Source organism: Narcine bancroftii, chromosome 9 (assembly GCF_036971445.1).
Source record: "Narcine bancroftii isolate sNarBan1 chromosome 9, sNarBan1.hap1, whole genome shotgun sequence".
NCBI lineage: Eukaryota > Metazoa > Chordata > Chondrichthyes > Torpediniformes > Narcinidae > Narcine > Narcine bancroftii.
The window spans coordinates 31,141,128-31,167,930 of NC_091477.1; the positions used below are offsets into that span (position 1 = coordinate 31,141,128).

A 26,803-nucleotide genomic window follows, 5' to 3' on the forward strand; every position below is an offset into this window, starting at 1 on the left:
AAAATGAATTAAAAAGATAAGGGGGAAGGTATGGTCACAAAGCCAGGAGATAATAGGTGGAGAAGAGAGGGAGGGCACAGCAGCAAGCAGGGGGAGGAGGGATGGGTTGGTGAATAGAGAGGGAAGGGGGTGGAAAGAAGACGGGCGAAAGGAGAGCAGTAAGCAGAAGCTGGAGAAGTTGATGTTAATGGCACCAGGCTGGTGAGTGTTCCAGATGGAAAATCAGGTGTTGTTCCTCCAATTTATGGGTGGTCTTGGTGGGATAGTACATGAGGCCATGGACAGACATGTGTATGGGAGTGAGACACAGAAATAAAGTGGTTTGCCACTGGGAGGTCCCCATCACTCGTGTGAATAGAACAAATGTGTTCAGCGAAGCAATCCCAGGACAGATTATTCTAGAACTAGAGTAATGGGAGAGATTTGAGAGGGACAAAAGAGGCAACTTGTTCATTCTATATCTGAAATGAGTTGCCTGAGGAATCTGTACAATTATATAAAATTGCAATGCTTAAATGGCATTTGTATAGATATATGGATAGGAGGGGCATGGATAACTTGGGCTAAAGAATTAGTTCTGTGCTGCACAACTCATTACCATCAGAAAGACTGGAGTACTGCCCAAGTTAAGGGCTTAAAAGTTTAATACTTTTGGGACAATAATTTTGAATGTGAAAGGCAAGGCTTCACCCCACTAATTACAGCCTGCCAACCTGAAAAAAATGTTTCTTCCTTGTGTTATTGTTATCCTGTTTAGATCCTTTATTTTGTGACACAATCTTTTGTAAATCCATCTTTATTGCCTGCACTGATTTCCTTTAGCGATCCTTCTTGTGAACTATTTTTAAAAAAACTAGGTGATCTATCAAACAATTTTCATTAGATCAGGTTGACTCTGCCAAAAAGCATCACAATTTTTGCAGTGCTTACACATGTCAAATTCTTGCATTTTCCTGATGATGGAATATAATTTCTTATTTTCCTCTTTCCCTTCTCTTCCTGAATATTACATTTAATTTACCACTTTTCAATCTGCTAAGACTGTTGTATAAGCTCTGAAGTCAGGTTTGGGTATTTGGGAAAACCTCAGTTTAGTAAAGCTGATCTTACATCACTCTTACCCAGTGCTATTCTCTATTCCTTGGCCATATTCCAGTTCACAAACTACAAACCTGCTGTCATATTGCTTGGCCAAATTCCAGTTTACAACATGCAAACTCACTGTCATCTTCCTTGGCCATACTCCAGTTCATGACATATTAACCCGTCTTCATCTCCCTTCTCATTCATTTACCAGAACTCACCATGAATTGTAAATGTTAGAAATCCATTGCATCACTTATCCTCCGCTCTTGAGACCAAAATAGTAGACATCAGTTTATACTATTGAATATTCGTGAATTTTATATTTAAATTCATTTATTTTAGGCAACTATGCTCAACTATATTTTTGTGACGACCAAAAGGGATTTAAATCAATACCTTGAGTATAGCAGCCTGGTTTGTGTAACTACAGTTAATTTAAACTAATATAATTTGAAATGTAATCATTATGTCCACAATGACACAAAGAGGGCTTCCTCCTTCATGGACATCTATATCAGGGATACTCAATCTTCCTTTTAAATAGAATTTAAAGCATTATGCCTTACACTTCCCACTGAATACATCTACAAATAATTGCAAGGTAATGAATGGTTCTCTACTTTTTCAGGTGCCATTTGCAGTGTCAATTTGAAGTAGAATCAATGTGTTAAAATCATACATACTCTGAGGACATAAATCACTGGTGCAATTTTCTGACTCCAGGACAATTCCATCACATTCCTTCCCACCGTTTCTTGGTGCTGGCTCAGAGCATTCTCTATTTCTCCAATGTGTGCACTCTGTCCCACAAGTAGACCATTTGCTCCATTCAGTCCAACTTCCATCTACTAAAATAAAAATAAAAAAAAAACATATAGAAGACTAATATTTTGGACACAGCCTTTTCTAAAATCCTCTCCACTGGTATCAGATATTTAAAAAAATGCAATGATTAACACAATCTATTTTAAAGTATAACTGGGAACTTTATATCCTTCAGGACTCGATATTAACTTCAACAATTGCAGATAATCAGGCCTGTTTATCCAGCATTCAACTTTTATTTATCTCAGTTCTGATCTTTCAGAGCAAACAATGAGAAGCTTGAGGGTCAGCCAGGATCTTGGGAGCGAAATTGTCAGTCAATATTTTAGGTCATGAACCTTTATCAAGACCATGATAGGAAGGGCTGAAAGCAAGTACATCAAGGGCAGGAAAAAGAGGGGGAACAGGGAAAAAAAATTGTGGAGAGGCAAGGTGATAGGGTGTTGGATGGAAGGTGAGGGGAGAGATGGAGAGACCTCTGTGGGGGGGAGGGGGGAGGGTTCAAGAGAAAAATGAGAACAGAAGTAGGTAAAGAATAAATGGAAAGAGTGGAACCAGATGGAGGTGCGAGTTAACTGAACACTGGAAAACGTAGTTTCACGCTATCAGTTTTAAGGCTATCCAAGAGGAATTTGAAATTTCATTCTAAATTTTATGTTTAGGTTCACCATGGCAATGGATAAGGCTGGATCAACATGTCTGTGTGGGCAAGGTGAGGGGAAGTAAAATGGTTTGCAACTATATTTTTTCACCTCACCTCTATCCATGGCCACAAACAGGCCTTCCAAATGAGACAGAGTTTTATTTTCACAGTGGCCAACTTAATCCCCTGCAACAGTGAGACCAAACATAGATAGATGACAACTTTGCTAAACACCTGCATCTGTTTGTTGATCCCAATGAGAACTAGTTGATAACCATTTCAACTCCCCTCACCATTCCTGCACAGACAAGCCTGTCCTTGGTCTCATCCATTGCTGTGAAGCTAAATGTAAACTTGAGGACCACCACCTTATTCCTCCTGGACAGCTTAAACCCAGAGGCATGAGCATACATTTTTCCATATTCAGGTTAGCTATGTCTCATCTCACCATTTCATTTTTATTTCACTGTACTGCTCTCAATTTTCTCTCTGACAGCCCCCAACACCCCCCCCCCTCACTTTACCTTTCCAGTGGTGTATCCCACTCTCCATTCTGTCTAATACCCTTCCTATTTTAGCCTTGGCAGAGGTTCTTGACCCAAAACATTGACTGACCAGGCCTACCCATACACGCTGCCTGACTCACTGGGTCCCTCTGGCTCCTCATTGTTTGTTCAAGATTCCAGCATCTACAGTTCTTGTGTTTCTCCGATATTTCAGATCTCATTCAACTGCCCCCTCTTACATCTTTTGTTGTTCCTTATACTTTACCAACCTCATTTGGCCTCCATCAGCAGCATTGTGCCTTTCAATCTCTCCTGGTCCCCACCCTCTCTCTCAACTCCCCCTTGAATTTGTTTCATTCTATTTTTTTCCCATTTTTCTGCTGAAACATCATCAATCTGAAACATTATCTTCCACACATGCCATCTGACCTGCAAAGCATTTGGAGCAGTTTCAATTTTTATTTAATCTTTCCAGCTCCAGTATTGTACACTTGGTCTGCAGTATAACCTGTTCAATATAATCAGTAATTAAAATACAGTGTATGAATACTACATTGAGTTAGAATGGTATGTACACAAATAACATTAAGGAATGCAGCTTCTACACCTTGGAATTACAATGAATCATATCTGCTTTTCCAGATTATTTCTTCTTCTGAATGGGGTGTTATTAATAATGCACCCAGCAGTTTAAAGGAATCATAAAGCAAATAGAACATTAGGGAAAAAAAAAGCATAAGGCACCGCCATTTATAGATTTTCCTGCAAGTTGCTCACTATCTCGACTTGGAAATACATTGCCACATGTTGACTGTTGCTGGGTTTAAATCTCAGAACTCCCTTTCCAACAGGGCTGTGGGAGTAGCTTCACCAGAAGAACTGCAGAGTTTCCAGAAGGTTGCCCTCTTCCACCTTCTCAAGGACAACTGGAGATAAGTGATTAATGCTAGTTCTCCCAACAACAGCTACATCCTGCAAAACAAATAAATATAAAACCTGGAATACTGCACATTTTAAAGAATGCATTGATCCATATTTGAATCAGAAACTACAAGGATGTAAAAATTAATGGTGCTGGATTGCACTGGCAAACAATTAGGCCAGGCGCTAAACAAAGCCAGATCAGATGAAGCTCAGCAGCCTTCTCAGACTAAATGAATATCTGCATCTCAAAAACTTGGGAAAGAACGTCCACAGAGAAAGCTAGGAGTCGTTCATTTGATACATCTGTTAAATTTTAAGAGACTTGGTGACCTTTTATAAATTATTTCCACATGACTTACATTGTACAGGTGCCTAACCTTTCATCTGGGATTCTGAACACCAGCAACTTCCAAGAACCGGCACTTTTTTCAAAAGATGACATCTGGTCATCAAAGATGGAGTTTGGTGGCAAGCATGAGCCGACGTGACCCTCGCTCAACTCCCATGTATCCTGTCGCATTCTGTGTCGATAATTTGTGGTATCATTACTTAATAAAGTGACCCTTCATGGCATATGCCATTGCTAGTTAGTGCAATTATCATTTTATAAGAGCAACTCCCTGTCAGGCGCCATCACTGATTAGCGCGATCGTTACTTTATAAGTGCCCCTCCCTGCCAAGCGTCATCGCAACCCGCTCTTCCAGTCGATGCTACCAGTCAGAAGCCCCTGTGAAGCCTATGTACATGGCAAAGAGAGCTGCAGAGCCCTCTATAGGTAGCAGTGAGATGCAGAAAAGGAAGTGTCTTTCTTTATCGATTGTGCAGAAGGTGCAGTTATTGTGGAAGCTTGATAGCAGTGTATCTGTGCATCATCTAATGGAAGATTATAGTGTGGGATCATCCACACTATTTGAGGAAACAGAAAGAACAGTTGTTGAAGTTTTACAGTGAGAGCAATGACCATAGACTTGTGAATAAAAGGAAAACTTTGCATTGGGCATAAAACATAGATATTGACTAAATGTTTATTGAGTGGGTGGACAACAAAGAAGTGAATGCATGCCACCGACTGGTCTGGTTGTAATGAAACAAGCTCAAAAATTCAATGAAGAACTGAACCTTGAGGGAGAGTGTGAATATTCACATGGTTGGCTGCAAAAATTTAAGAAGCGTCACGGTATAAAATATCTCAAAATCTGTGGTGAAAAACTTCTTCAGATTATGATGCATCCGAATGTAACAGATGAATTTGCTGAAATGATACCTGATCAAAACCTTAGCCCAGAGCAAATTTACAATGCAGATGAGACAGCTTTCTACTGGCGTTACCTTCCTAGAGAGACATTAACAACCACAGATAGAAAAACACCATCAGGTTTCAAGGACGCTAAGGACATGGTGACTGTTCTTAGGTATCCAAACACTGCAGGCACACACAGGTTAAAGATGGCGATGCTTGGAAGAGGCCGACATCCTCACTGCTTTAAAGGTGTAATAAAGTTAACTGTGCATTATTAAGCCAACGGGAAAGCATGGGTAATGCGAGAAATTTTTACTGATTGGTTCAATAACCAGTTCATACCGGCTGCACATGCACATTGTATGGAGGCTGGCATAAAATTTTATTGCTCCTAGACAATTGCTCCGCACATCCCCCTGCTGAAGTTCTTGTGAGAACTAATGTGTTCGGCATTTATCGTCCCCCTAACGTTACATCGTTAATACAGCCTTGCAACCAAGAAATTTTATGCTCAATGAAGAGCAATAACAAGGACTCTGCAGTCAGCAGAAGAATATGGATTAATGACTTTTTGAAAACTTTCATTCTAAAGGATGCAATTTATGCACTTGTTAATGCATCGAGAAATGTAAATGAAGCAACATTAAAACGTGCTTGGAATAGACTTTGGCTGTCAACAATGTTTGATGAAAATTTACCTACAGGTGAAGACTTTGAAGGTTTTCAAGTCAGTAATGAGAGGAGGATGATTGCTAACCTCATTGCCTCTGCCAGGAATGTTGCAGCAGAAAATGTAAACATGTTAGATGCAGCTGATAATGAAGGAGTGCTGAACATTTAACAATGATGCACTCATTGTGCATTCCTTGAGATGAGGAAATTGCTGAAATCGTGTTCCATACCGATAAGCATGAGTAAAGTCATGAAGAGGACAAAGACATTGTGCACAGGTGAAAAAATACCCATTGATGATATGGTTAAAATGTGCAATCAGTTAATTGGTGGAATGGAACAACATTCATTTATCAGTAAGCATGAGATTATGGCTGTTTATTCAATTAAAGAGAGACTGCTTCGACAGAAACCTCTTTTAATTAAACAGACGACATTAGAAGAAGGTTTAAAAAGAGTTCATTCTGATGCGATGTTTGAGCTGTAATATGCATTTACACTCTGAGATTTCTGCAATGTCTGAGCCAGTTTTATTTTGAAGTTTTAATTTAAAATAAAAGAAGCCTTCAATACCATTATTCCTTCAGTCTTGGTTAAGAAGCTACAAACTCTAGGCCTCTGTACTCACCCCGCAACTGGATCTTTGATTTTCTCATTGCAAGACCACAGTCGGTACGAATTGGAAACATCTCCTCCTCACTGATTATCAATGCAGGCACACCTCAAGGATGTGTGCTCAGCCCACTGCACTACTCGTTATACACCCATGACTTTGTGGATTGGCACAATTCCAATGCCATCTACAAGTTTGCTGACAACACCACCGTTGTTGGCAGAATCACAGATGGTGATGAGGAGGTGTACAGAAGGGAGATAGATCAGCTCATTGAATGGTGCAATGATAACAACCTTGTGCTCAATGTCAGCAAAACCAAGGAGATGATTGTCGACTTAGGGGAACATGAACCAGCCCGTATCGAGGGCTCAGTTGTTGAGAAGGTCAAGAGCTTCAAATTTCTGGGGTCAACATCTCCAAGGATGTGTCCTGAAGCCATCTCATGCAATCACAAAGCAGGCACGCCAGCAGCTATATTTTGTTAAACGACTGAGGAGATTTGGCATGCCACTGGAGACTCTTGTAAACTTCCACAGGTGTACTGTGGAGAGTATTTTGACTGATTGCATCACAGCTTGGTATGGAGGTGCCAACTCTCAAGACAAGAATAAACTACAGAGGGTTGTTAACTCAGCCTGCAACATCACAGGCACCAGACTTCATTCATCAAGGATGTTTACATGAGGAGGCATCTTAAGAAAGCAGCCTCTCTCCTCAAAGACCCCCACCACCCAGGCCATGCCCTCTTCAATTTTGCAACCATTGGGAAAAAGGTACAGGAGCCTAAAGATGAGCACTCAACAGCACAAGGACAGCTTCTTCCCCTTCGCCATCAGATTCCTGAATAATCAATAATTTTGTGAACCAAAGACACTGTGATTATTTTTTTTACAATGATATAGTAAGATGGTATAAAATTAATGTCCAAGTATGATGCTGCCACAAAACACCGAATTTCATGACTTGTTCATGATAATAAATTCTGATTACGGTAGTATTATTGTCTTTATTTATCTAAAAATTAATTTAACACCCCGCACCCCCTGTTTTGTGTGATTTTACATGATTTTGAAACATCGCATTTGTTTAAAGGAACTGCTTTTTTTAAAAAAAAGAATCTGAAGGATTCCAAACAACGGCAGATGTCCTGTCCTGATGATCCCGGATAAAAGTTTGACACATGTATAATATTTTCCCTTCCGTACTATATTTAATTTTTATTTCTTTTCACTTTGTCGTGAACACCAGACAATCAATTTTTATTAATAAATTCTCAGGATAGGTTACCTATTTTTTTTGTTGCTTAGATTAGATGGGGTTTTATATAACCATATAACCACTTACAGCACAGAACAGGCCAGTTCGGCCCTACTAGTCCATGCCATAGCAAATCCCCACCCTCCTAGTCCCACTGACCAGCACCCGGTCCATACCCCTCTAGTCCCCTCCTATCCATGTATCGATCCAGTCTTTCCTTAAATGTAACCAATGATCCCGCCTCGACCACGTCTGCCGGAAGCTCATTCCACATCCCCACCAGCCTCTGCGTAAAGAAATTTCCCCTCATGTACCCCTTATAATTTTCCCCTTTTAATCTTAAACCATGTCCTCTAGTTTGAATCTCCCCCTTTCTTAATTGGAAAAAGCCTATCCACATTTACTCTGTCTGTCCCTTTTAAAATCTTAAACACCTCTATCAAGTCCCCTCTTAATCTTCTACGCTCCAGAGAAAAAAGCCCCAGTCTGCATAACCTTTCCCTGTAACTCAGACCCAGAAATCCTGTCAACATTCTCGTGAACCTTCTCTGCACTCTCTCTATTTTGTTTATATCTTTCCTATAATTTGGTGACCAAAACTGTACACAGTACTCCAAATTTGGCCTCACCAATGCCTTGTACAATTTCATCATAACCTCCCTACTCTTGAATTCAATACTCCGATTTATGAAGGCCAACATTCCAAATGCCTTCTTCACCATACCATCTACCTGAGTATCAGCCTTGAGGGTACTATTTACCATAACTCCTAAATCCCTTTGTTGCTCTGCACTCCTCAATTGTCTACCATTCAATATAATAATTTATTTTTGGAGATTTCAGTTTGAGGTGATGAAAACATATTTGTTAATTGCACTGTAATGCAATATGTTATATCGTATGATGTTATACAGTGATTTTTATCCTTCTTGATTATGCATTCCTATTCTCCTCATGCAGTGTTTACCTATAATATGATTAATAAAAAGATTGAAAAAGAAACACAATTTAAAAATGACCTCCTGCCTTTTTGGATCCAGGCCTGTTGGAATTTTGTGTTGACATTGCGTCAAAATAGCATTTAAAAAAAAACAATCTTGCTATCCAAATCACAATGTAGGTTGCGATGTGAAGCCACTGGCCCAAGTTACCCAGCCCCACCTTGGGCTCCCGACAGCAGCAGGGACGTCAGCCTCCAAGGCCGGCAGCAGAGGCGATGTCAGCGTCCCTCCAGCACACCTTACGATAGGAGTACAGAATGGAACCTCATTGTAAGTAGGGGTTTATCTGTACATGCAAACTTCCTCTCTCATCCCATTGTGTAACACTAAGTTCCACTGAACTATCCATTTCAAAATTCCTGGAAATGTGAAACTAAACAAAGATTTATTTTACAATAACATTGCACATAACATGTCAAATGAGCCTTTAACATTTGCACAGAACTTGTGAATACAATAAATATATTTTAGATTAAAAGTTTAACTTTTCCTTTTCATTTGGCCAGTTGACAATCCTCCATTTTAAATGTTCCTTGCTTTATAAATTAACAAATACATATTTGAATATGGTATATTGTAAAACTTCTGGATTTGTCTAGTTTATAAATACAAGTCATTTTGCATTTGAATTAATTTATTCACAATGCTCGATAATATGTGAAGATTCTAATTATTGCAATTGAGAAAATAATGTACTGTACACATCTTTTCTGCTGTGAAGTTAATTTATGCTTGAAAGCATGATCCTGGAGGTATTTTGAAACTGTTAATACAGAGCTAGTAGACTTGTTTCAGGAGATTTTAGGACAAAGGCATTTCCAAGTAAAGATGGAACTATAAAGAATGTATTTGATTCCATTCCCAGAAACATCTAGGATTTAAAAAAAAAATTCTACTTTGTGATGATCAATTTCCTTTCCCCCAACCCCACCCCACCCCCACCCCAATTCACCTACACCATGAATGCCTGACAGTTTAGCATTATCTGTCTTCAAACGCCATCCATAAACTTGCCCTCTAACTGAAGGTCAGCTTTGAAGTTAATTCTGGCTTGATTTTTGTTTCTGCAACTTGCAGTGCACTGAAGCAAATTGCAGCCCCGATACTAACATCTCAATTAAAACCATCAGAATATAGCTGTCCTTTGGTTTCTTCAATCGATAGTCAAGCCAAGTCTATTTTCATGCTTTGTAGCAGCATTAGAGCCAAGTAATTAAAATTGTATCAAGGACCTTGATTTCTGTTGGCTCACTGAGGTTCCATTCTGCCATGGTTTGCAGCTGTTTCTCTCCGCAGTCTCCCAGCTGCTGTGTTCACTGAGGTGACTGTACACGCGATGTTGACAGTAGAGAGTCAGGGCAAGTGTCAGAGTTCCATACAAGTAGGAAGAAACTCCTCTACTCTCGAGGACATGTGGCAATAACTATCTGGCATTCTGCCTGATGCCATGAGCTATTGCCCGAGAACAGAAAATATTTTGATTTTATGGTTATACCCTTCAGTGCAGCTTGGACATGGAATTGCACTTTTATACACTGCTGACTGGGCAGAATTTTTCACACGCATATGCTCCTTGGTAACATTAAGTGAAATGAAACCCTTTTGATATCATTAACTTACTTTCTTTGTTGCCTGGAGTTGGAATCTCTGATGGTGAAAAGGTGTGACCGTCAGACTTTGCATCTTAGTGACATAGCTGCTAAGTTTAAAGCACAAATTAAAAAAAATAAACACCCCACTAAAATGTGCAGCTTTTTCCAGAGGTGTTGAGCAGAGCAGATCTGCTTTCCCAAGAGTAAGGTCCTTCATAATCAAGGGATTCACAGAAAATTGACCCAAGCATCCCGTCATCATCTTTGGTTTGGAGGAGGGTATGTGGAAGAGGATGTACTCTCTCCCCAAACGTGAAATGCTTCAAGTGGAAATAATTCCCTATCAAATTCTAATTGCAAAGAAAAACAGTTCTATCTTTCTAACTATTCAAAAAATAAATTGCATCTGTCAGTTTTGAAGAGCATAATTTAGATTGGATTTCCAGAAGCTATCATTCAAAACTAAAGGACTAGGAAAAAACTTCCAAAAAAAAGCTTAATATTTTGTTAGATCGTGATTGTTGGCTGAGTAAAATCTATATTCATTGTTAGTATCTCCTATATCTCTCTAGTTGACCTATTACTTTACTTTTCATTGATCCATAAACACATTTAGAGAAGCAATAAGTGGCTTTTGATTGAGGATAAGTAAATAACAAAGCTTCCTCAATCACCACAAGAGATAAATGTCTCGTCTACCTCTTTGTCTCAGTAGACTGGTGTTAATAATTAGAACAAAAACACCTTTTGTTCCAGTGCAATCTTTCACAAAGAGATCCAGACCAAGTATTCATTTTTGCTGCTTTCGAATTGTGTGGCAACTCCACAGCTACAGGATGCGGTGGCGTTTGTTGGCAGAATCCTGCTCACACATTAAAAAATTAACATTGATCATCTTCATTAAGAGGAAGTGGCAAGAAATTTTACCATATATTTCGGTGTACAACTCGAGTCACAAAACCCTAAAAAAATTCTCAAAAGTAGGGGGGGGGGTCGACTTGTATGCCAGATATACTTTTGAGAACTTTAATTCACCAAAAAGCTGGATTGATGTCAATTCGGCATGTAAGTCAATGCTGGAAGTACCTCTCCACTGCCACCGCTCCCCAAACACCTCCCCACCATTGTGCGCCGCCATAACAGCTCCTACCTGGGACCCTAAGGTGCTGCTGCTGCCTGATAGGCCGAGGATCCTTCTCCCGCCAGGAGCACAATGCCGGCGATCTAGCTCCATGGGCTGTCGCCGCTGCTGCCTGGTAGGCAGAGGTTCCTGCTCCCGCCTGGAGCACGATGTCGCTGCACCAGCTCCGTGGACCGTTGCCGCTGCTGCCTGGTGGGCTGAGGTTTTTATTTACTTACTTAATTTACAGCTTTGTTACTTTCAATAGGGTGTTTTTTTTTAAATTGGGATGCTCCTGAGAGACCTAGACAGCTCGAAAAATGGGGTTCAGTTATATGCCGGACGTAACTTAAAACCCTTAAAATTAGACCTAGAAATGGCAGTCAACTTATACACCAAAATATACGGCAATAGTAATATTTTAGAATTGATTTGCAGTTCTAAAATTTCTCATTCTATTACAAGATATAAACATACATCCACTTCAAGTGGCATTAATCAGATTTCTCTAATGAAAGATGCAATTTTATTTCATATAGCTAAGGTATCATACAAAATTATTTAGTTGTTCAAAAATGGAGAGCAATCATGTGGCAAATGATCTCATTACCTTATATTTTCACTTTTGATCCCTGTAAACTTACATTTTTCATGAGAACAAAGTGAGAGGAACAAGCTTGTTCCTGCAGCTTGTGCAAACTCTCACTTCCTAGCCTTTGTCTCTGGTTGGTGTGTCTTCAGATGTCTGGGCTCTTAGCACTAGACATCAGTTCTCCATATGGCTCTGACTCTCACTGATTTCCTATCCCCACCCCCCCCTCCCCTCTCTCTCTCTACTACAGGTCAGATCTCAAACAATGACGAGACAGAGTGACAGAGGAAAGAGAGACATCAGGGCCACAATTTCACCTTCATTATCATCAAAATGAAGGAGTTTGTCATTGATTTCAGGAAGCAGAAGAGTGCACATATTCTCAAATGTATCGATAATGCTGAGGTAGAGAGTTTTAACTTTGTAGGTTTAAATGCCAATAATCGGCGTTGGTCAAGCCATAGACCTTTTTTTTTTGCACTACTGTTAAGCAGAAATTCTGCCCGGTCTGCAGCAAAAAAGAATCTCAGGCTTGTGTGTGATGTCACGTACGTAACTCCTACATTATATCAGTTCTTTGAACACCGATGCTCTGACTAAGGAAGTATACCAATGCTCTACTTTCTTAGAAGCTAAAGGAATTTGGCATGTCACCAATACTTGCAAACAATTGTTTTCTTATAAATGGACCAACTATAGAAAATAACCTGTCCAGACAGTTTGGTTTTGGAATTATTCTGCCCAGTGCCGCAGGAAAGTGCAGAGAGCTGTGAATGCAGCTCAAGCTTCCCTCCCCCCACCCCCAACCCCACCTCCACAGACTCCATCAACACTTCCTACTGCCTCTGGAGCACAGCCGACATATTAAAAGACCCACCCAACTCTGGCCTCACTTTCTTCTCCCTATTCATTTTCAGGGTAAAAAAGATACACAAGTTTAAAACATGCACCCCATTTTCAAGGACAGTTTCTTCTCTACTGATGAACAGATCTCTCATTAGTACTGTAAATTGATACTGCCACGATACTTTACTGATTCTTTTCTCTGCGTACTTTCCTCTATACATTTGTTTAATTTTGGACTACCTGTTGTACTTCAATATAAGTTGACTTGGTTGACTTTCCTGGATAGGATGCAAAACAAAGTTCTGCACTGTATCCTAAATACATATGGCAATAAGCAATTAATTAAATTCTTTTGCTGGCTCTCTCTCCATCTCAGGCTCTCACACTGACATGTTCACACATACTTAAGACACATCAACTTTGTAGTAGAGAGAGTGGAGAGCACCAAGTTCCCTGGAGTTCACTTAACTAGTGAGATATCATGGACACTCAACATCTCCTCACTTGTCAGGAAGGTGCAACAGCGACTGCACTTCCTGAGAAGACTGAATTGGGACAGACTACTGGTCACCATTATGTCAACTTTCTGAGAGTCCTGGCCAGCTGTGTCAGAGTGTGGTACGGTTGCTACAGAGAAATGGATCAGAGGTCAATCCACAGGTCCATAAGAATGGCAGAGAGGATCACTGGAGTCTCCCTCCCCCCCATCGATGTGATCTACCAGGATTGTTGTCTGAGAAGGACATGCAAAATTATTGAGGATTCCTTCCACCCTGAACACAGCATCTTTCAGCTTTTCCCATTGGGAAAGAGATACAGGAGGATCAGAGCCAGCACCACCAGGCTGAGGAACAGCTTCTTCTCACAATCAGTGAGAATGCTGAATGACCAAAGGAACTGCTCACACTAACCAGCCGAGACTCTTGATTGTACAAAATAATATTTAGTTTTATAGATAAAATACTTGTCCTGCATATGTATTATTTGTCTGTATGTATGTTTTGTCTGATTGTGTGTCTGCCTATTTTGTGCCGAGGACCTGAGCTGTTTTATCGGGTTGTACTTGTACAATCAGATGACAATAAACTTGACTCATTAAAACTCATGTCAGCTATATTTCAATTGATAGACATTTTATTACCAAATCTGTTGGTGTTTAAATCCCAATCAAGAACCAAGCACAAAAGTTGAGTCTGATACTTTAACAGTGAAGAAGTATGGTACTGTTTTCCCAGAGGTGTCATTTTTTTTCAGGTAAGGTATTAAGCTGAAACTCTGAGATTTTTCAGATAACCAAAAGTTGTTTCATGGAACTAATTTAAAGAACAAAGGGTAATGTCTCTTGTGCCCTTGGTTATATTTACGTCTCAATTAACAGCACTAAAAATAGATTGTCTGGTTGTTATCACAAACCCCTTCTGGGAGTTTACACCTCACAAATTAGCCACTGTGTTCCTTATAACGAAACTTCAATAAACTTCCTTCACATGAGCTGGGTTCCCTAAAAGATGCCCACATGAAGAGGGTGTGGGGTAAATTCAATGAAATCAATTCACTGAAATCAATTCACTGACAAAATAAATCACCGACCATTGAATTACACCTGTTGGCTGGGGTGGTTAAGAGGGAGGAGAGTGAGGTGGGGTAACCAGCCTTCCCTCAGCTCAATCGCCAACAGACCGAGTCTGGTCTACCTATTCTGGAGTTGAGAGATCGTGCTAACCCCCAACAGGAATGAGAGTGGAGGGAGGGGGTGGGGAAGCAGATTCATAGATTAAACATCACCAGCCATAGCAGGAGAGTGGAGTGCCCTTGGTCGCTGCAGGTCTGTGCCAGCTGTACCCTGTGTCCTCCCTGGGCTCGCTTTCCATTTCCTCCTCTAACTCTTGACTGCAGAGCGCTTTTGGGGTAACTGGTGGGGAGAGAGGGAATAAGGAGGAAGGGGAACATTAGATACCAGGACTGCAGCACAAAATCAGCCCGAAACTCGCTGCCAGCCGTGCATCCCCATGAGGAGAGGAGCAGGAGAGGCGAACTTCCCTGTGTGCATGGGGAGGCGAGGGGGGCGTGGGGAAGAACTAGTACAGGCAGCCATGGGAACAACGACCTAAGCAGAAGCTTGTTGGACAAATATCTGCAGGAATTACCAATTAACTCTAATTAAAAGCTTTATTAAAGAACACTTCAAAATTCATTAAAAATTCAAATGATATATTATGAGCTCTCCTCCTTAAAAATTAATTTTTTTCATTCATTCAATTGTCAGTGAATTTGATGGTCAGTAATTTTTCCTTCAGTGAATTTGATAGTTGTTTAATTTTCTTGAGGTGAATTTTTGTCGGTGAATTTTCTGTCAGTAAATTGACTTTGGTGAATTTACCTGTAACCCATGAACACATTGTTAAAAATTTGGTTTAGCCTTCTAAATTTTGTCCTCATGTTATCTAATCATTTTCCAATGATGTGCTTTGGGATGATTTATAAACGCACACTACCATACAAATACCTTTTGGATATTACGATTAAATGCTTAAAATATTTTTGGAGATTTGGCAAGGTGATTTGAAGACAATAATTTCATTTTAATTGCAGTCACTATTTAGTTGTTTCCATAAATTGAAGAGAGATAAATGGTGTGGTAATCTGTTTTTATTCATTGGTTGTAAGAGAAAATAAAGTGAAGGAACATGTTATGAAATGACTGAGATTTCTACACAAGTAAATGTACTCTAGAAGAGCGGTCAGATGAAGGCTATCAAGGGACTGAACCAAAAAGATCTGGTTGAATAAAAATCAGAAACATCAGTAACTTTGAATCCTTGCCTCTCAATCCCTATCAGAATATTACACTTGATTTTGCATTCAATTACATCTTTTTGAACTGCAATAGTCTTGTAAAGAAGGAATTATGACAACCAACTTGTACACTGGGAGCTCCGACATGTATCAAAGTGATATTGACCTTGTCATTCACGAATGCATCCCTGTGTTTTTCACCACTACATGTATGGAAATTAATGTTTCTCAGGTGGAATGCCTCAATCTGAGCCATTCCAGAAATTTAACTGGACATTGACTTCCATGAATTCTGTTTGATGAGAACAGTCCTTTCCACTTCACACTTGCATGTAATGACTTATTTAACCATCTCTGGTTGTGCCAGGTTTGGAAATGTTTATTAAATGATATAGGTAGGCAGGAGCCAAGGATTACATCCCCTATACTTCCTTGAAATAATGCATGGATCATTTACATGTGAGCAGTGACCTTGGTTTATCATCACATTTGGAAGAAATTGATTTACTGCCATCTTTCAGGAAGGGACTTACCGTACCTGTCTGACCTGTTCTATCTATAAACATGAGCCCCATATTAAGTAGCACATTATTCTGTTGACTCTTTAAACACAGCAACGTGTGATGAATGCTAAATATTAACTTTTCCCTATTAGGGACATTTCAATAGAACAATGATGAATGTTGCATGTTGATAAAATACTGAGAATGTTTTTGTTTTAAAAAAAACATGTTAACTAAATTTGAATGTGGGCAAAATTTAAACTTCTTCTTCAGTGCCAAACTTCAGAACTAAATAGTTTGTGTAGGACTTCCCAAACAAACATCTAATAATTTCTAAAATTAAGTTCTGGGAAAGAAAGGTAAACCCAGTTTCATGTTTTTGTTTAAAACAAGTTACTTTGGATCCCAGAAAATTAAACTGAAACTTATTGGCTCGATCACTCAGGGCCTCAATTAGCCTGTGCCCATATTTACCTGAGCCGAATGCAGAGGATTAATCTTATTGGCATAGAGTGTCCTGGACCAGTGGGGAGTTCCTGGGCTTTACCATTACTTTAAACTTTGACTGCTGGGAAGCCCAGCATTAGCTTTGTCAGCTGTCAATCCAGTGAAGGATTTCTAATGAAAACTGAAGCCAGTAACTTTGCTTTGCATGCAATCCATGAACTCAGGTACAACAGGTAGTCCAAAGTAAAAGCAAAAGTGCAGAGGGGGGAGAAAAAGAAGTTCAGTTAAAACAGTGCAAGCGCTTCATAATTTTAATAATGAGGTTCATTCAATAGTCTGATAACAGCACAAAAGAAACTGCCCTTGAATCTGATGGTGTGTGTTTTTACAAACTTATGCAATTTTGGCCCGACAGTAGGGGGAAGATGATTTTAAAATAATTTCTGAAAATTCCATAGAGGAAATTAAATTAAAAAAAACCCACTGAGCTTAAGTAACTCAGCAGGTCAAGTAAAGATAAAAATACATAACCGACATTTTGGACTTGAACCCTTCATCAAGGTATCACCCTGATGAAGGGCTCAACCCCAAGATGTTGGATATGTATTTTTACCTTTGTGATATAAAGGACACTCCTTGACCTGCTGAGTTTCTCCAGCTTTGTGTTTTTTTTACTTTAACCACGGTGTCTGCAAATTTTCATGTCTTACTACGTTCACTAAATACATTGCTAAATCTTACAATCAAAAACATTAAACAAATGAAAAAAATCATTAAAAATCAAATTTCCTTCTATTTTGTCTCCTAACAGGAAGTTATGCAATTCCCACTCATGCCAACAGGACCTCAGATGCTGAATCAGGTCAGACTGTGGTAGCTCAAGCAGGTGAGCTGACTGAAAGATTCAATGATCCCAACTGTGGGTCTGGAACTTCTGCATTTGATAACGTGGCATTCTGCGACTTAAATCAGCTTGAATAATTTGGCAGCCTGAGCCAGCAGGACTCAACTTGCATGTTTTCAAAGAAAATCCATGATCTGCAAACTATTTCTGAAGGAATAATTTATTTACTGCATTAATATTGGGAGACCATTTAAATCAACTATTCTCATTCATCTTCAATCCTTTTTAGTACTATTTTAATCTTCGACAGTGCCTAGAAGTATGAGGTGTGGACAGACGCCTGTTCTTTCCATGGATCACTTAGGTTTGTGATCGTCAATTCAATGCCATTGATTGCCGAGATAATTTGCATCACTTGGCTTGAAATGTGGCTGAACAAATTGAAAAGAGACTGAGCAGGCATACCACTCTTTTAAGTCTCCTATACAATCCTCTCATAATTTCTTGACTCTTCCACTTAAAATGGGTTCAGTATATTAGTTCATCGTGACCTGCAAGAACATACATTGCAAGCTTACTTAACAATCCCACAGTTCTAAGGATGAAATGTCTTTAATGATTGGAAAGGTCTTTAAAATATGCTGCATGGTTCCCCATTCTTTTCTCCTTCATAACTCAAGTCCTGTACATCATGCCATTCAAAGGCCCAAAGGAGACAACCTGATAACAGGTATTTTTTAGCGTATTACTGGCCAGGTCCAATTTCTTCAGCTGTCACTCACTCTAATTGCCACAAGAGGGCACTGGACTCTGTCATAAGACAGGTCATTCCCTGTACTTTCTAGGGAGGCTTCAAGGTCCCAGAGTGAACAAGTTGCTCCATTTTTCTTCCAATCATTTTGGATTTTAAAGTTTGCCAGGCAACAGCTGACAAATCGCATCTGCTCAGAAATGTGCTTCTACAGTTTCTTCATCTTTTCAGCTGAATTCCCCATGAACCATTTTTACAGCGTGCTCCTTAGGTGTCTAATTTACATCTCCCTCCCTCCTTGTTTCCTCTCTCCTGCCCCTCCTCCACTTCATTATTTTTTGGGGGACAACTGATTATGAGTGAGTTGAATGATGGTGTGCATGAAATTTAAATGCTGTCCCTGATGTCAATATGAGGCCAGTTTCTTTCTAAGTGTCTTTGCCGTTTTTTTTGGCCCTGTGGAGAAATAAAGAAAATTAGAATATTTAAATTTCTATACTCTTCTGATCACATCAAGGTCAACACATTATGAAAGCAGAATTTCTTCTTTTATCTTTGAACACCAGGACCTATTGGACACAAAGAAAGAATAGGTGCTGGAAGCAGCCTTTTTATCATATGAGATTTCACTATGCTTTCTGTTGGGATAATCTGTGTTGTTCCTCCTGAAGTTTGTCCTTTCCTACATGGGAGTACAACAGTTGTTATTTTCAACCTGTCAGGTTTACTTGATGACCATTTTGGAGAATTCCCATCATTCTCTAATGTTTTTGAAAAATAGTTTTTTTTAAAGGGTACGCACGTATTACAGGAATGTCTAATGAAATATTTGTCCTATATAACTGTTCTTAAATGTGCATCCCATAAATTTGTCTCTAAATGATGAGAAATAATAGAAGACACTAGATTGTAAACAGTTTGATATTAACACTCATCTTTGTAGAAATGTGCTACCTGTGAACTGAAGGGCACAAGTCAAGGAAGTTAAGGACCTTCCAATACCACATCCTTTCCCATTATTGTAGCTTCTGCAATGACAGATTTCTTACCATGTTGTCTCATTTTTGACCCCCCAAGCTAATTGCATTGCAAGAATATTTATGTCATTGTCTGAGAAGTCTATTGCTATTTTTGAAGTACTTTTAATTGTTAAAAAAAATCCAGCTTTAAATTCTTAAAAGCAATTCAGATGTTTTAATGAACTCATATCAATGACTTGACTCCTTTGTCCCTTTCTCTGTCACTACTCCATGCTTCCCATATATAAAGCTTCTTTACCACAGTCAAAATATCACAAATCATTCTCAAATTCTGATCTCAAAAGTATTCCTGAATGTAATTGCTCTACTATTGATAGTTGTCCTTTGGGTTGCCAAAGCATTATTTTGAATATCTCACCTTAAGTCTTTTTACCTCTATTTCTTTTAAGTATTAAAATTTGAGAGATTCTATATATTTTGATCAAGATTTTGATCATCAGTCTTAATGCCTTATTATATGACTTAAAATATATTTTTGCTTGAAAATGCTCCATTAACTACTTTGGGTATGTTAAAGGAGGTTTATAAATGTGAGTGGTGGTCATTGTTACTGTTGATTTAAGTTCTACAGCTCTGGTCTCAGAACTAATCCTTGAGCACAAAAACTATTTTACAGATCTTTCAAATCCAGTTCAACAATTGTCTTCTTTTTCCCATCTGATATTAAAATAAAGTTCCCTGTAATTTTAACTTTGCATGTTTGTCTTAGATAATCTTTCACTCCACCTTTGCTTAATTCTTTGATCCTGTCCTATTCCTTGACGATAATTACCCCAAAATGAATCTGTGGCTCGCTATGGATGAATTAAATACTGGCATTGCAGATGTATAAATCTTTTTAAAGGCATTCATCCCATGGGACAATTACTACTTGATGATCTGAACAGCAGTAAAACAATAGTGTGAAGGCAGCATACAAATACATCTTGTGGTGGAAGCAAAATTTCAGGCACTGTACATCATAAGTAGCACATGATGTAACACTGCACAATACCAATTGAAGGTTTCCCTTTTGAAATTAAGTTGAATTATGTCTTGAAAGTTTATAACAAAAATTAAATATAGATTCTGTTGAAAAGTAAAAGAACTGTTTTCTTTATAATTGAAAGAAAGATTTATTCAGTGAGAGTCAGTGCCTTGCCTATCATAGGGGAGAAATTGTATTGCTTTCAAAACTACATTTCCATAAAAGTTAGGGGAGAAAAAAAGCTTTAATAATGTCGTCAAAAATCAAAAATTGCAGATGCTGGAAATGTGAAAGAAAATGCTGGACAACCTCATCAGGTAAGCCATCACCTGTTGGAAAGAAATAAACATTTCAGGTTGATGGCCTTTCATTCACATCCCTGCTGATCCTGTTGGACTTGCTGAGCACTTGTGATTTTCTAATTTATAATTCATTAATAATTTATTAATAATTCAAAAGACTGTAGGGATTTTTAAGTATAAATCAGAGAAAGCATTGTTAACTTTAGCATTTTTTTCCTCGATACACTCACACAAAGTACACGTGCACACAAACACACAGTACATACACACATAGACACATGTGGTACATACACACATACATTATACACCCACATAAATATGCACTCAGCAACTTACGGACAATGGAACATGCTATTATTTAAAAAAACAATAAGGCTGAAAAGTTCATCACTAACTGAAAGGTTAAAAAAAATTAAGACACAAAAGCATTAATTATCTTCCTTTTTCACATGCATTTCTTGGTTTTAGCTTGAATGTTCATTCAACAGCCTTCTCTTTCATTTTATTCCTCCCCATCTGACACACTGCTACTCTTATTTCTGTCTCTAATATTCCTAAATACCACCCCTTTGGCTATCTGCCCCACATATCCTGTCTATGCAAAAATGAAATCATATTTTATTTGATGCGCTCTTGCATCATATCTGGTGATATTTTATTACCTAATGGATGCTTTGAAGCAAAAGTTGCTGTTGTTGTCACTTCACATCAATGCTTTAATACACTGTTTTACCGGATATCTGAGTCTGACAAATCCACTTCAGTCCAATTGTGATGCTTGTTTCAAGAATACCCAAGACAAAATTTGTTAGGTTTTTCTATAATTTCCGAAGTTTGATTCATTCAAAAATTCATGCAGTTCATCATGAAAATAATTATATCTGTTACATTGAATGCTTTGAAAATCATTTGTTATTAGAGTGTGCATGTGTGATTGTTACCTTGTAACTTGTATTAGTTTATGTTCAGGTCATGTTGATTGTGTTCAGGTTGGGTTGACTGTGTTTAGGTGATTGGGAACCATCTTGCAATTTGGAAGAGGATTTAGGAAGAAGGTCACTCATTCAAAGTGGGTGCACAGCACAAATTGTGTGTCTGCCAATAAATATTTGCAAGTGTCCAGCAACTTGATTCTGGTAGCCTGGACTTTACCACTGGATTACATCAGTGTAGGTTGTTATATCATTTGTAATCAATCTGTGGAGAATAAAATTGAGGAACTAAGAGCAAGATTACTACACCAGAGCAAAATTAGGTATTGTGGTGTGCTTTGCTTCACAGAGGCATGGCTCACCCCAACTCTCATGACTTGGGCTTTTGACATTGACATCGCATGGACTGGATAGTGACAGATGCAACAATGTCAGGTTGCATCTTTGTGGTGTTCAGACATGGCAATCCAGTACCATCCCATACCTGCTCCCCTCATCTGGGGTACCTAGTGCTGAAATACCAACTCTTCTACTTCCTGAGGGAATTCACCTCCATTGTCCTGACTGGAGTCTACATCCCTCCAAAGGTACTGAAGGATCAACAAGGCATGATCAACAAACATCGATTCACACATTCAGATGCCACTTAAGTTGCTATTAGGGGCTTCAATCAGGCCAGCTTAAGATAGATACTCCCAAACTACCACCAAGACTCTTCCAACTCCAGGAAATTGAACACTCTCGGCCACTGTTATACTACCAGTAACTGAAGGGCAATCCTCATTCTCATTCTTCCAAGGAGGTTGCTGTCCGCCGAACTGTGAGGCGCCAAGATGCACGGTTGGAAGCGAGATCAGCCCACTGGCGGTGGTCAATGTGGCAGGCACCAAGAGATTTCTTTAAGCAGTCCTTGTACCTCTTCTTTGATGCACCCCTGTCTCGGTGCCCAGTGGAGAGCTCGCCATATAACACGGCGATGGTCCTCCATTCTGGAGACGTGACCTACCCAGCGCAGTTGGGTCTTCAGCAGCGTGGATTCGATGCTGTCGGCCTCTGCCATCTAGAGTACTTCGATGTTGGAGATGAAGTCGTTCCAATGAATGTTGAGGATGGAGCGGAGACAACGCTGGTGGAAGCATTCTAGGAACCGTATGTGATGCCGGTAGAGGACCCATGATTCGGAGCCGAACAGGAGTGTGGGTATGACAACGGCTCTGTATATGCTAATCTTTGTGAGGTTTTTCAGTTGGTTGTTTTTCCACTCTTTTGTGTAGTCTTCCAAAGGCGCTATTTGCCTTGGCGAGTCTGTTGTCTATCTCGTTGTCGATCCTTGCATCCGATGAAATGGTGCAGCCGAGATAGGTAAACTGGTTGACCGTTTTGAGTTTTGTGTGCCAGATGGAGATGTGGGGGGGCTGGTAGTCATGGTGGGGAGCTGGCTGATGGAGGACCTCAGTTTTCTTCAGGCTGACTTCCAAGTCTGAAGAAAACTGAGGTCCTCCTATTCATTGACTACAGTTTGGCATTTAACACCATCATACCAGCAAAACTTATGATCAAACTAAGGGATCTGGGACCCTCTGCAACTGGATCCTCAATTTCCTCATCTGCATATCCTAATTAAGGGTATTGGCAACATCATTTCCTCCTCACTGAACATCAAGGCTGTGCGCTTAGACCCTTGCTCTATTTCCTATACACTCATGATTGCATGGTCAAATTTGACTCCAAAACAATCTCTATAAATGGACACAACCTGGTCACAACCTCTCCTTTGGGAGGAAGGCACAGAAATCTGAAGTCCAACATCTCCACATTCAAGAACAGTTTTTCTTCAATGGTTATCAGTCTACTGAACCTTGACTTCTACCCTAACAACAAATTACTCCAAGACCACAAAAATTCCCCTCTGCACTATTTTATTTACTGAGCTTTATTTTCTTGCAGTAATGAAAATCGTGAATATTTATTTTTGATATTTATTATCACTTTTCCTACTTGGTAATTTAAAGCAATTCTTTATTTTAAATTTCACTCATTCAGAGATCTGAATTTTTGTTGCATATGTACATTGTACCTAAGTGGAGAATATTTGAGCAGTCAAAGGCAGGATTTCTTGCACGTGAGCCATGACAATGGGAGGAAAAGCGAGGGAAGTGATAGCTTTGCGTACTGAAGAGGAATCTGTAGTATTCTGAGATTGTGATGTGTTGTTAAGATCAGCATATGTTACTGTGATGCATTTTTTCTGTCTTAAGGGTGTAAATAAGAAACTGTATGAGGATCGTTACACCTGCACTCTACTTTCTTTCTTGCACACTTAGTTGTACATCTTCCGTGTAGTCATCATTCATTGATTAAAACATTTTTACACTCTTATTTATCAGCTCAAAATCTCAGCCAGTCACTCTGATCCTAGATCTGTAACTCAACTTTCTATCTTCATGCTTTGTTTAACTGCTCTTATTGATTTTCATTCTCATTTGCTCTTGTGGTCAATCATATATATTTTTTTGATTTCCAAATTACTCTGTAATAATACTATTTCAGTCTTCCTGGCCAAGCTTTGCAAATTATCATTTTAAACAATTTCTGTAAACTCCTTGCCACACAGTGCTTTATATACATGCTACATGTGTCTATTATTTTCCATGATTCTCTATTTTCTCATTCACCATTTATTACCCCAAATTCTAGTTGCGATTGGGCAATTGGAACGTATAACAAAGAACTAAAAATTAATCATTTACCTGGACACAAGGTAGTGCAGGTAGTTTTCTGGATGTTCTCTCCATCACACAATGATCCACCATTCTGAGGGCTAGGGTTGGTACAAGTGCGTGTTCTTTTCTGCCATCCTCTACCACAGGTAGTGCTACAGGACCACCACTCTGTCCATGTGGACCAGCCACCATTTACTGTTCAAAAGGGGCAACCAATAAATACACCAAATATCTCTAAGAATCAAGAAGTAACACAATAAATCAAAAATGTTCTATTATTTGTATACACAAGAAATACTGTTGATAGGAATACATGAAAACCCGTGCAAAGGATTCTGAGAATTTTGAGTCACAAATATATTTTGGTCAGGAATGCAGATTAGCAAATGAACAAAATGACAATGTCTATTTGTAATCCCTTTTAATCACTTTTATTTTGCAGTCTCCAACTCATATTGTGTCAATATAAGTTAGCAGTAATAGTACAGTGCGGTCAGTGTAGCGGTTAGCGCAATGCTATTGGAGTGCCAGCAATCCAGCACTGTCTGTAAGAAGTTTGTACATTCTGTGAATGTGGATTTCGTCTGGAATGCTTGGTTTTCCTCCCACCCTTCAAAACATATGGGGTTGCAGGTTAACTTGGGTGTGATTGAGCAACATGGGTTTAAATAGCCGAAAGCAGCTTCTACCATGCTGTTAATAAAAGTAATTGAAAATTTTAAATTAGTCTAGCTCACCCAAGTGAAATAAAAGCATTCAACCAATATACCAATCATATTAGGTCCAACTTGTTACATCCATGAAAGTCCTAAATGTAAAAGATGAACTGAAAAAGGCTCACTTTGCACATCTGATGACCTCAGGACATTTAAAAACATTTCTCTCCCATTGTAATCGTTTACAAATGTAATCTCCATAAATACATAATTAAATTGTCTCAATATAATAATGTTAATGGCAAAGATACAAAGGTATTGATGATTAACACATTTTAGCAAAATATGTGAAAGAGAATACTTATCAAAGGTTAATAACAAACTGCAAGACCTTTCACAACAGACCAGATTTTGCAGCTCATTGCAATCTGCATGTTCTCCCCTTCCACTTCCCTCTTCCTTACTTTGCTGAGAACTTCCTGCAAAAATCCAGTTCCAACCTCAGCTACAATGCCCTGACCGGGGCCTCTTTCATATAAATCCCACTATGTGAGGTGGGTTTTCTGACTGAAGTTGCAGAATATTACTTACTCAGGCAGCAAAGCTGCACTAGGTTTAACTGGCTGCAAAACCACCAGAAAAACTATGAATGTTTTCAAATCTTCTTACAGTGCTTTTATACATGGACAGTTTTTGAACTGATTAAAATAGCAGTGAAATAAATTTAAACATGCAAGATTTAAAAAAAAACCAAAATCACTTAAATCTTACAAATGAATTTAAACAATTAAAGCTAATAAATAATACTAAAGTACACTTTAATCCATGGCAGATGAATTAAGTAGAACTCCCCATATTAGGTTAACTAGTCACAAGTTGTTTCAATAGATTCCCCAAGCTAACTTGTAAATTGCTGCACTTTCACGCTTCACACAGGTCATCGTGAAAAATGTGAGAGTGTGCAATGGTGATAACTTTGTTAAGCAGCTGCCAGAACATTTGGGATTTGCACATCCTACACAATTGCTGGGTATCCCAAAATTGCTGACACATGCACACATTATTCCAAGTACTTCCAAATAAAAGCCAGGCCAATATATTTTTTGGTTTGATGAACTCTAGTACAGTATTATATAATCTTATTTCATCAAGAAGATAAAATAATTTAATTTCTAAAGAGATGTTATTATTGGTCCTGTAGATAGAACAAATGGCAGACAGCACTGCGCTTGTTTTATTGCCGAGGTTTTGTTGAGTTTTACTGCAACACATTGCATAAATGCTCATTTTTAGTTATAAAACACAAGTACCAAATGAGTACCACCTGCCAAAATGTCTGATGCTGTAGTTCATTAATATCATATTGACTAATAAACAGCATTTGAAAAGTCACTTTGAGGGAGTGTATTAACAGCTTTTCAAACACTCATGTTCCATTTGTAAGCAGTAAAATACATTATTCCCCAAAGCATGAAGCAATAAGAAAAGAACGTGAAGTGAATAAATACTGACACAGAAGGCTGAGGCATTTGTTTAGTGTTGAACAACCTTAATAGGAAATATCAATGAGACAATATAAATCGCACCACATGCTACAGCATCACTTACCAATGAATAAAGTGAAAAAAACAACCAAAAGAGTGAGTCAACTACATTGTTTCAGTGTTTACAGACCATGAGGATTTCCTATTTAATGGTTAATTCGTGCATCAAAATATAACACGCTGGATTAACAAAATCACAGTTGAGTCAACAAAATGGCGTTGAGAATAAGACATACAGCTCTGAGTCTGAAAATTGTGAGAACAAGTGCCAATTCAGAAATACAAGCTCAAATATTCAGACTGATGCTCCTTGTGCAGAACTAAGGGTGGACTGAATTTTCAGTGATCCTCTCTTTGCTGAAACTTTCGATCAAGGG

The 26,803-nt window shown here is 38.9% G+C and overlaps 1 protein-coding gene across 17 annotated transcripts in view; it reads right to left on the bottom strand.

Moving 5' to 3' along the window:
• Positions 1–26,803, bottom strand: part of unc5a (unc-5 netrin receptor A) — a 301,205-nt gene that overhangs the window by 94,823 nt on the left and 179,579 nt on the right. For 15 of the 17 annotated variants that reach the window (XR_011344851.1, XR_011344852.1, XM_069898690.1 and 12 more), the window contains 2 exons: positions 24,254–24,421; positions 1,770–1,934 (listed from right to left, as the gene is read on the bottom strand). Coding sequence is in view for 15 of the 17 variants with exons in the window: in XM_069898690.1 (XP_069754791.1) it covers positions 1,770–1,934; positions 24,254–24,421 (333 nt within the window). In the remaining 2 variants the exon portion in view is untranslated. The remainder of the gene's footprint in view (positions 1–1,769; positions 1,935–24,253; positions 24,422–26,803) is intronic. The other 2 variants (XM_069898688.1, XM_069898687.1) reach the window with 1 other exon arrangement.